Here is a 12216-nt window from a genome sequence, read left to right on the forward strand (position 1 = left end):
ATGCTTGTTTTTTATTTTCTGCTAGGAATTATCCTATGTTCCCATGTTTTTTTTTTTATTGTCTGCTTCCTTAAATGGAAATAATAATTTCCTTTTCTATGTCATTTGTAATCCTCCTTAAACAAACCTCACTATCTGACCAAATGAGATGGCTGAGTATGTGCCAATGATTCATAGTCAGTGTAAATCATTATTTATGGAATTAATTTGTATTTCTTAACCTTATGAAGGAAAATTAATTTATCATTGCCTCAGACAGTATAAACACATTACAAAAATCAGATATTCATAGGCATGGCATATATGTAACAGAAATGGAACTACTGTTCATTTTTGTAAAATAGTTAACATGAATTAAAAGATTCAGTGATGTTACATCAACAACTGGTTCACTTACATGTACAATCTTCGCTTAGTGGTAATTTCAGGAATGCAGGTGACCGTTTTAAGAAAGATACAGTTAGTGTTACATCTTCTCCTGCATTGCGAAGTACTTGAACCTGTTAAATACAACACAGAATATAAATTGGTACTTAAAGGACATATCTTCAGACTCTAGCAAAAAAAAAAAACTGTTATGTAAAGTTGCAGAGCAGACTGGTTTGTCCTCACTTTCGTTGTACATGCTAATAATGCTAGTGTATGACATTTTCAGGATTGAAAATAAGTCTATGCCAGAAACACACACTTTTGTTTCAGTGTGCATGCCTTCTCTACATGCTGTATGCACCAATGCATCCTGTTCAGAAAACATTACTAGTAATGTCAATTCAATAAAAGATTGATGCATTAACAGATGACCCTGCCAATGGCACTTTCTGTTGAAGTTGTGTGCATATTTCTGTCACCTCGCAACTAAATAATGAGAAATTAAGTCATGCTCAGATATTTTGCACTTTATATCACAAGAAAGAAAAAAAATAATGACCATGAACCTCATGTTGTTGACACAAGAGTAAAGAAAGCAACCAAAACTGGTAGCTGATGTGCCTATTGTTAGTCATAGGAAACAAAAACTGCTACCAACAAAGGCAAAATATTTTTCTGTACAGCAAAGTCATGAGATTTCCCAGGTGGTTGGAAGATCCCCAGCACCCGTTATCCATAAATAAATAGAATAAACTCCAAGTTCATTGTGGGGGAAAGAACACACTGTCACTATAGTTACCTAACAATTATGGGAGCTGACAGTGACACAAACTCACGTATACACAGACTCACAAGGATCAGCCCCATGTAAAATTCAAAACATTGTCACTGATGGTTATTGAAAGTAGTTCCAACAGTCCTTCCTTATGGATTAATGTCTTGAGATTGATCTTTGAATGTGAAGTGCCATGACACCATGACACCAACAATCAAAACATCAAACTTGAAAAAAAAAACAGTGCATCCCCATACCCTCTGCTAATTATATCTACTAACTCCAAGATCATAATACAGCATGGAAAGGTAAAATGTCTCAATCCTCACAACTCAAGGACCAAATAAAACCAGTAAATAAAAAACAGTAGATGGTAAAAAAAATCCTTTATTCGACCAGATGGATGGTTAAAAACTCCTTTCAAGTGTGATTTTAGTATTGTGATTTAGTTCTGAAGAAGTCCCATGAAGTAAACTAGGGATGAAAGCTCTTAACTGAACCCATTGGGTTGAATAAAGGAGTTTTTTTACCATCTACGGGTTTTTATTTACAAATTTCCCAATCTTGCTGTACTGAGATCACACAATGCAGGTTTCCTGTTTCAACCTATATGTTGACATTTCCAATGTTGACATTTATGGTTTGACGTTATGACTCTTGAGGTTTACATCTGGTATGAAATTATCATGTATTCCTTCATCATATCTAAATAACTGATTTCAGTTAAGCTCAGTAGTATGTTCACTTCTGTGCTGACAGATAAAGTCACATCTACATCTCTGAAGTTAAGGCTAATGTGCAAGGCCTTCTGCTCACCAAGTTCACAGATGACTGTAAATTGTGAGTTATTATAGATTCCCCCCAAGACACAGAATCTTGCAGCAGGGTTTAACACAGACAAATGACTGATGCCTAAGCCATTGCCTAAAACTCAATGCCAAAAAATGCATTATAATGCCTTTTGAGAAACGGTCAACTCAAGTTAATTACTCCATCAATTAAACACCTCTAAGAGTCAACCCAATAGTAAGGGATCTAGGAACATATTTAGATAGCAATCTGGCCTTTGCTGGACTTTGACCAACACATAGCTAAGAGAGTAAGAAAATCATTTTATGTCACACAACTTATAGGCAAGGATATGGCAGTTAAGCATGGCAACTAAGGAAGTTATAGTAGCGCTCTACTCAGCCCTTATCAGACCTATAATTGAATACAATGCCCCCTTTGGTATGCATCTAACCAGATACCTGCAACAGCTGGAATACCCTCAGCGGTTTCTCACCAAGAGAATTCAGGGTACAAATACCCTGTCCTACACTGATCACCTAAAGGCTTTGCCTTTGTATTCAGTCACCTACAGGCTATTGAGAGGAGATCTTTTTCATTACTTGGCTTCCTCAGACCCAGCGCTGATGGATCTGTTCCACATGCACAAAACAAACAGCACCATAAACATAGATCAAGGCACCTGAACTTCATTTTTGACATAAACAGAATGTGCTGGAAAGACAGATAGATGTCCCAAAGGGTCTTCACACTATGGAAAAGGCACCCCATTGATGTAAAACAGAGTTCATCCCTGAATCGATTCAAATGAAACCTTGACAACTGGATGGCCCCAGTTGGGCCCTCATGTCCTTTATGGACAAAGGCTAGCAATAAGAACATTATTATCCTAACACTCCACTACATGTACTTAGTTACCTCCATAGTAACATCCCCCCTCCCATATACATGCCTGTGACACTTGGAACCCAATTGTTTTGGGGTGCGCAGCTAGGCTTGTAAGGGTTCTAGTGGTCATTAGTCTAGTAAAGACCTATAAACCTATGAACATCACTGACTTATTTTTTCATGTATGGGATACAGAACCATTTAGTATACAAAAAGACTACAGTACCAAAGAAATACTCAGCCAATATAAATAACATATGCAGGATTATGAGTTAATGTTTAAACATTTTGCAGATAATGTGACTGTTGCACTTTGAAATATCCAATGGACAAATATTGTCATATCAGCCAGTATCAAAACACAACAGTATACATTATGCAAGAGCAATATTTCCACCGTTTACATTAATAAAACTGATGATATGCAATATAACCATGATATGATTCAAACGACATATAATAGTAGTACACAGAAGTCATTGTAGAAGTATATGTCCATAGCACAAAGAAACCAGTTTTATGGAGTTGAAAATGCTTTAGGTCATCTGCACTTCACTATGGTGGTCTATACACTCCAACAATTGTTATATGTTCTAGGGTTGTCTTTATTGTTGCAGTTACACAGTTTATAGCATTATTATGTACCACTTTTGTAGTATTACACACAAAATTAATATGCAATGAAAACAGTGGGATTAATAAGACTAATGGTGATGAAGTTCATTCCTTTGCAACAATTGATAGAGCAGATATTACTGTATTACAAGTTGAAGATTCTTAAAATTTGGTCAGAAAAGGTATTCTTGTAATTGGAGAGTCAGTTATTAGAGGAAATGATACTTATATTTGCAGAGAAGATAATGAAACTGAATAGTGTTATGCTTGCCATGAGCAAAAATAGAAGACGTGAGACATGCCTTGGAATGCCTTAATGTAAGGAAGTATAGATCTGTTTTTATTCATGTTGGTACAAATTATCTCTTCTGCAAGGACTCTCCGACTGTTAGTAGGGAACTTACAGCCCTCTTAGATAGTATAGCTTGTACAAGAGTTAGGACATATTTTTCACAAGTCACATATAGACAGAATAGTCAGGTCACCGTGGATAAAAAAAAATTTTTGGGAGGTAAATACCTACATGGAAAAATGTTCTGTTTTAAAAAACAGAAATGTGTAGAGCATCCAAGCCTAGTCTTGGGCACACTTGTGTTCAGACAGGATGGAGCACATTTGTCAGTATCAGCGAAAATAATTTTTGCAGCAGATATTTTGCAATATTTGACAAACACTAGAAAGAATTTTTGCCAGGTCGACAATGTAACAGTTTGCAAATAGCAGCATTTGATGCATCTCGGATGGTTGTTAATGCTAGCGGTATTAATAATAAAGTTTTTGTTAACTGGAAAATTTGCTACATTCCCACAAGATTGATGTTGTTATTGTTTGTGAAACATAGTTAAAGAACAATGACTGGAAACCAGTTCTATCAGGATATAAATGGTTTTACTGTAACAGGCATTCTAATAAAAATGATAGGATTAAAGATAGTTATGAGATCTGTGATTATTATGTGTTCACTGATACTACAGACTGAGTAACTGCGACAATAAAGACAACCCTGGAACATATAACATTTGGGGTGTATAGACCACCAAAGTCAAGTGCAGATGACAGAGGAATTCATGCATTTCTTGGATGAAACACAGGAGGGAAGAATAATATTAGGTGAGGACTTAAGTTTACCAGAAACAGACTGGAATAATATTGATTCAACAAATTTAGTAAGGAAATTATTCACCGTATATATTCAGGAACAACAACTACTTCAAATTGTAAAAAAAACTACCAGAGAACTGAACATAGCAGACATTGTTTGTGTTTGTGATGCCCCTGCACTGGCCCAGTAATAAAGGAGCCACAATCTTCACCACTGGCAACAGTGAGGGACATACACAATGGGAGGATGACAAGTACACACACAGTAAAGTACATTTTCCCTTAAGAGCACACAGAGACTGCAGTCAGTCTGGGGATGATTTCTCCCTCTTTCTCCAGATCCCCAAAAAGACTCCCAACTGGCACAGCTATAGGATTAAGATCTTAGCCAAGTAGCCAAGCTAAGACCTTCAGCAACCTCTCTGTCTCCCCAATGCATCATGTCCCTCCCCAAGTAGCTGACACACACACTTTGAGATCTGATTGATATACAAACATACATACACACACACACACACACACACACACCTGGGAAAGCCTGACACAGGATTACTAGCTACGCCCATTTCTGCCCAGACTATAAGGTAGTACCAGCTCCCACCAGCCACCCTTACTTATCAGCTACTATAACGCCCTTACAAAGGAAGTCCAATCCTACTGTGTAATGTTACTGCTAATCCAAATGGTAGTCTGACCAAGACTTGCGAGGATATTTAGGAGTGACCTGTACAGTGTCACCAAATACATATGCAAGTACTCTAAGAGCTTAAATATGTCTCACAAATAGCCACAAAAATAGGTTTAAATATATTTAATAATAAATAATAAAAGAATAAGACAATACTCAGAAAACAAACAGAGTTTCTTCAGAGTTCAAAATCACAGGAAATATTTTAAAACAACATTGCAGGACAGTCTCAAATAAACACAGAAAACATCCAAACTAATCATTACTATATTCCTAACTATATCTAAAAGAAATATTATGCCCTAAGCCTTACTTAAAAGCAAGTGCATATGTGATGAGGATGGATGTTTCCAGGTCAAAGACAAAATACAAAATGCATAGTCTCTCTCTGAGAGAATTCTTAAATTAATATCAAACATTACTGCTGGGTTAGCTTGGATGACATCACTCTTTGTCACCTGACTTCAGTTTCCAGGCTAAAACAGAAACTATGAATTTTAACATCTCTGTGTTAAAAATACATATCTCTCAGATGTTTGATCAGAACTGTGTAGCTACTAGGAAGTCATAAAGCAATCAAACACTTTACGTTTTAAACCTAGTAATTACTTTTCTTTTCAGACAGTAGAAAAACTTCTAGCTCTAGACATTGTGTCTGCTTCCTGCATTGAAACTAACTTTTATAGCACACCGTAAAGCACTTAATTTCAACTTACTTTCTTGAAGTTTTATAATTTAATCTTCTATATTCTAGCAGGGTATGCTGTGGTTACATTCTTAAAGCTCAGTACATAACATACAGTTCTGTATAAATCATATCACTATTCATAAATAACATATGATTATTTACAAAATTCCAGACATCTGGGCTGGCACTGTCACAACCCCCCCCCCCAAAAAAAAAACTCAAGCTATTTTTTCAAGTGACCCTTGAGAAACTTTGCTCGAGATGATTGAGCGTATCTGGGAATACCTTACCCATTCCCTGTCTTGAGATCCCATCTGCGTTGGCATTGCTAACCCCGCTGTGGTGCTAAACTGTAATGTCATATGCTTGCAACCCTAGGGACTACCTTAATAACTTGGAATTTTGCTGGTTGGCTTGATGTAGCCATGTTAAGGGATTGTGGTCTGTAACTACAGTTAACTTCCTTCCCTACAGATAAGGCTAAAGTTTCTGCAGTGCCCACTCTATGGCTAGGCATTCCTTTTCTACAACTGCATAGCATTCCTCCCTGGGTTGGAGCCTACAACTGAGATATACAATTGGTTGCTCTTCTTCCTCTGAGGAAACCTGGCTAAGTACAGCCTCCATCCCATGGTGTGAAGCATCCACCTGCACAACAAATTATTTGGTGTAATCTGGACTGGTTAACACAAGAGGTCCACCCAAAGCCCCTTTAAGCTTCAGGAATGCCTGCTCACATGCTGGAGTCCACACTACCTTATTTGGCCTGTTTTTCCTTGTCAGGTTTGTGAGGGGGCAGCTATGGTACTATAATTCGGGACAAACTTTCAGTAGTACCCTGCTGTCCCTAAGAATGCCCTAACCTGATTTTTGGTAACAGGGATAGGCCATGCCTGAATGGCTTCCTCTTTGGCAGGTTCTGGCCTGATCTTACCACTGCCCTCTCTATGTCCCAGGTAGGAGACCTCTGCTATACCCACCTGACATTTGCTGGGCTTAATGGTCAACTCTGCCCTCTGTAGTGTGCCCAGCACCTCCCTGACATGCTGAAGGTGTTCTTGCCAGGAATGACTGTAGATGGCAATATCATCTAGATAAGCAAGGGAAAAATCTCCTGCTCCTGCTAGAATATGATCTACCAGTCTCTGGAAAGTTGCTGGGGCATTTTTCATCCCAAAAGGCATCTTCATGAACTCATACAAGCCAAAAGGAGTCACAAAGGCTGACCTCTCTCTAGCACTGGGAGTGAAGGCCACCTGCCAGTAACCCTTGGCAAAATCAGTAGTGGTAAGATACTTAGCCCCACCCAGCTGCTCTAGGGCTTCTTCTGTCCTTGGCATGGGGTAAGCAACTGACACTGTGTGACTATTTAATTTCCTGTAGTTCACACAGAACCTGGTGCTGCCATCCTTCTTTGGTGCCAGCACCACTGGGGAGGCCCAGGGACTGCTGGACTCCTGAATGAGCCCTAGAGCCAACATTCCCTGTATCTCCTCCGTCAGAGTCTGTTTGACTCTCTCAGTCACCCTATAAGGGGTTTGCTTAATAGGCTTTTGGGGTCCTGTAACTACATGGTGCTGCACCAGGTGGGTGCACCCTAGTTTCACAGTGAACGTGTCCCCAAAATCCTGTACCACTGCTCGGATTTTACAAACCTGGGTAGGGGATAGCTGCTGGGATATTGCTACCCCTTTCACTGAGGTGTCAGTCCAAGCTTCACTGAAGAGATCAGTCATCAGATCCTCCTCAGAATCCTCCTGCCATCTACGGCAAATAATCAGCACAGGGGCCTCCCTGTCATGGTACAGTTTCATCATGTTAACATAGTACAGTCTGCACCCAAGCCTCCAGACTATCAGTTTTACTATGTAGTTAACATCACTGACCTTCCTTACCACCTTGTAGGGTCCCTCCCAAGCTGCCTGCAGCTTGTTGTGTCTGACAGAAATGAGAACCATTATCTGCTGCCTTACAGCATACTCTCTAGCTCAAGCATTCCTGTCATACCAGACCTTTTTCTGCTGTTGAGCTTCTGTTGAGTTCTCCTGGGCCAAGCCCATAAGATCCCTGAGCCTTGTCCTGAGGTTTAGGATGTATGCCATTAAAGAAACTCCGGTACCAACCAATAAGCGAAACAGTTCCAAGAGACAACACTCCGATTCTTCAAATTGCAAGTTTAATCCACATAACGCCAACCGGAACGATAACTGTGACAACCACTAGACAGAAACATAAAAACTAACATAAAACTCAAGGACAACTAAAACGCTGAGAGCAGTTTAGCGCTTTCAACCAATTCACAATGGTCTTCTTCAGAACTGCAAGTGTAAGCATTCAATCCATTTAAATTAACTTTTTGGCGCCAAAGGCTGTGACGTGTCTTAAAGGCACTGCGCTAAATATCTATTATAAAATACTTTGTTTGCAACAAAAATCGCATCAATACATTTTTGCACCATGGTTGTTACTTCAAAACCATCAATAACAAATAGAGCCTCATATAAACACACAAAGTGCAATGATTGGTAAACGGACTTGATAAATTATATAATCATATCAGTATATGTAATATCAGTAAAAATGTTAAATTTTACATTTTACACCACTAAATAGTATAAATATTAAACAATCACACTATAATATAATACATTATAAAAACATGTACAATATAAATAATGTGCAAACCTTGCTTAATGTAAACATATGTGTACACCTAAAAAATACCTAAAAATATATAAATATGTATAACAAATAAATATGTCAAAAATCAATATGTCAAAAATCAGTGTGACCAAATTATATACAACCATTTATATAGCATTAGGGTGAAGGATTCTACTAATGCTCTTTACAGACATGTTCAACAGTTAGGCGAAATACACACTTTTAAATTTTTGATATTGGAAGTAATTCCGAATAATCCCAGAGGTGGTGATATTAAAGCCCTTATTGCATTCTGAGAGAGTTGGTGGCAACTATTTTTAGATGCGACCACACCACCTGGACTGAACGACAGTATTTCTATCAAAAGTCTACTTACTTAGAATGTATTTGATTTGAGCAATTTACATATAGGAATCCATATTTACATATAGGAATCCATATGTGGATATTAGAATTAAAAGTACATTGTGTTTGCCCAGATACATTCTGGTGTTGAGATATACATACACACTACATTACACTGTGTTAGTATTTTTTCAGTAGTATTTTTTAGTAGTATTTTTTAGTAGTATTTTTTAGTAACATTTTTTAATATATATTTTTTTAGTATTTTTTTAGTATTTGTAACAGTAATTACACATACATTGTATTAGGAATTATATACATATCATATATTATTCAGCACAGTTTGCAAGCTATATGTTTAGCAATATTACTATTACATTGTCATTATCAGTCTATAATTTGGTCACACTGATTTTTGACATATTGATTTTTGACATATTTATTTGTTATACATATTTATATATTTTTAGGTATTTTTTAGGTGTACACATATGTTTACATTAAGCAAGGTTTGCACATTATTTATATTGTACATGTTTTATAATGTATTATATTATAGTGTGATTGTTTAATATTTATACTATTTAGTGGTGTAAAATGTAAAATTTAACATTTTTACTGATATTACATATACTGATATGATTATATAATTTATCAAGTCCGTTCACCAATCATTGCACTTTGTGTGTTTATATGAGGCTCTATTTGTTATTGATGGTTTTGAAGTAACAATCATGGTGCAAAAATGTATTGATGCGATTTTTGTTGCAAACAAAGTATTTTATAATAAATATTTAGCGCAGTGCCTTTAAGACACGTCACAGCGTTTGGCGCCAAAAAGTTAATTTAAATGGATTGAATGCTTACACTTGCAGTTCTGAAGAAGACCATTGTGAATTGGTTGAAAGCGCTAAACTGCTCTCAGCGTTTTAGTTGTCCTTGAGTTTTATGTTAGTTTTTATGTTTCTGTCTAGTGGTTGTCACAGTTATCGTTCCGGTTGGCGTTATGTGGATTAAACTTGCAATTTGAAGAATCGGAGTGTTGTCTCTTGGAACTGTTTCGCTTATTGGTTGGTACCGGAGTTTCTTCAGTGGTTTGCACTCTTTTGATTTTGGTTTATGATGTATGCCATTACAGACTCCTTGTGGGATTCACACTCAACCTCCCACTCATATGGAATCAAATCTAGAGGTCCCCTCACCCTATGCCTGTACAACAACTAAAAGGGTGAAAACCTGTGGATTCCTGGGGCACCTCTCTGTAAGCAAACAACAGATGAGGCAAATATTTGTCCCACTCCCTATTAAACTGGTATGCAAATTATTGTAGCATTGTACTGAGTGTAGAATTTAACCTCTCAACAAGACCATTAGTCTGAGGATGGTAGGGGTGGTCTTTAGGTGCTTCACCCCGCAGTACTTCCACAGACAAGCCAGCAGGTCTGACATGAAATTGGCACCACTATCAGTCAGAATTTCTTTTGGGAAACCTACCCTGCTGAAAATCTCTAACAAAGCATTTGCCACCTTTTCTGCCTCAATGGAGGAAAGTGCCACTGCCTCGGGGTATCTGGTAGCATAATATACTACCACTAGGATATACTTTTTCCCTGTGGAAATTGGGGAACTCAGAGGCCCCACAATTCCATAGCTCAGGGGGGGTTGGGGGGTGGCCTAATGGTTAAGTTAAGGTGTTTGCCTTACAAACACAAGATGCAGCGGTTGAGTCTCACAAGGGATAATTGGCTAAGCTTAAAATGGCTCGCAAGGGCAGTTAGATTAGTACTAACCTATGAACCTATGAAGCTACCTTCTGAAATGGCTCCTCCATCACAGGCAAAGGCATCAAAGTAGCTTTCACCTTGTCTCCTGTCTTGCCTACCTTTTGGCACTGCTCACAGGTCCTGCAGTACCCTGTTACATCTCTGGAAATCCCAGGCCAATAGAAGTTCTGCATAATACTTCTTTTTGTATGTTTTATGCCCATATGACCTGCAAAGGGAATATCTTGGGCTATGGCTAGAAGTGTAAGATGGTAGGCTCTGGGCACTACTACTACTGCTGCATTCTCTCACACTCTAGCCCTCCCTCAGGGGTCAACTCTTTATACAGTGACCCTTTGTCCCAGTATATAGACTCCCCCTTCCCTTGAAAATCAGGTGCCTCACTAGGTACCTTTCACAGGCCTTGTAATGTAGGGTCTGAGAGCTGAGCCTGTCTCAAATCTCTCTGAGTAACCCTTTCTAGCTCCCCTTCCACAGGAATTCTGGCATCCTCTGACAGTGGTGCCTCACTAAAAACCTGGGTACTACTACTACTCACCTCTGCCCTTGCAGTCACTCTGTCTAAGGGAACATTAGTATCCACAAGCAGCTGTGGCCCACCTTCAGTCTCACTGCTACAGGTTATCTCCCTCCCTGAAGTAACCACCTCACCAGTCCTGGCTGCAAGTGTGTGGCCTGTCTGGGTCTCCCCCAGGCTACCAGACCCATGTGCTTGTCTCCAAGCCTGACTGCGTGTAACTGTATCTACACATGGTACTGCATTATCAAAATTATTCCCTATCAGGACATCTACAGGGATATCCTCAAACACATCTACTTGCTGGCTTCCTTTTCCACCCTCCCAGTCAAGGTGAACCCTAGCCAAAGGTATTTGGAATGGGGTCCCTCCTAAAGCTCTGACTGCAGTAGACTGCGCAAGCAAGTAGTGCTCCTCTGTAACCATTGCAGGCTTCACAATGGTTAGGTCAGAGGCTGTGTCTCTCTTAACAATGGCATCTTTACTATTCACTAAGATAGGATATATCCTCTTGTGGTAGTTTGGTACCTTATTGTCTCGAGACAACCTATTACTAGCATTTTCTCATTCCCACTTACTGGCTCTCCCACCTTTTGTTCCACACATTGCCTCCGTGGACATCTATATGCTATATAGCCTCACTGGTTGCATTTAAAACATTTAAACCTTGGTCCTGGACATGTACCTACACTAGTGGCTTCCCCTGCTACTGGTGGACTCTGTTGGGATAGTCTGGGCTGCCCACCATGGGTTCCCTTAGATCCATGAGTAGCACTGGGTGTCCCTCTCCTGTGCAGTGATGCCCTGCTTGCTACGTATAGGTCTCCCTTCTTCCCCAATGTATCTGCAGTAGTGGATTGTCTGTCAGATAACCAGATTCTCATGTCCTCAGGCAAAGTGCTAAGGGCTTGTTCCATCACCAAAAGGTCTGCCAGCCCTTCAAACGTGGTGACCTGACATCCACTCACCCAGCTATGAAACTAACTGCTTAGT

The 12216-nt window shown here is 39.0% G+C and overlaps 1 protein-coding gene across 1 annotated transcript in view; it reads right to left on the reverse strand.

Annotated features, from left to right (window-relative positions):
• The window catches only part of SNTG1 (syntrophin gamma 1), a 4111241-nt gene that overhangs the window by 1669617 nt on the left and 2429408 nt on the right, over positions 1–12216 (reverse strand). The window contains exon 13 of the mRNA XM_044065493.1: positions 398–500. Within this exon, the coding sequence (XP_043921428.1) occupies positions 398–500 (103 nt within the window). The remainder of the gene's footprint in view (positions 1–397; positions 501–12216) is intronic.

Source organism: Protopterus annectens, chromosome 3.part0 (genome assembly GCF_019279795.1).
Source record: "Protopterus annectens isolate FY-2018-M chromosome 3.part0, PAN1.0, whole genome shotgun sequence".
Classification (NCBI taxonomy): domain Eukaryota; kingdom Metazoa; phylum Chordata; order Ceratodontiformes; family Protopteridae; genus Protopterus; species Protopterus annectens.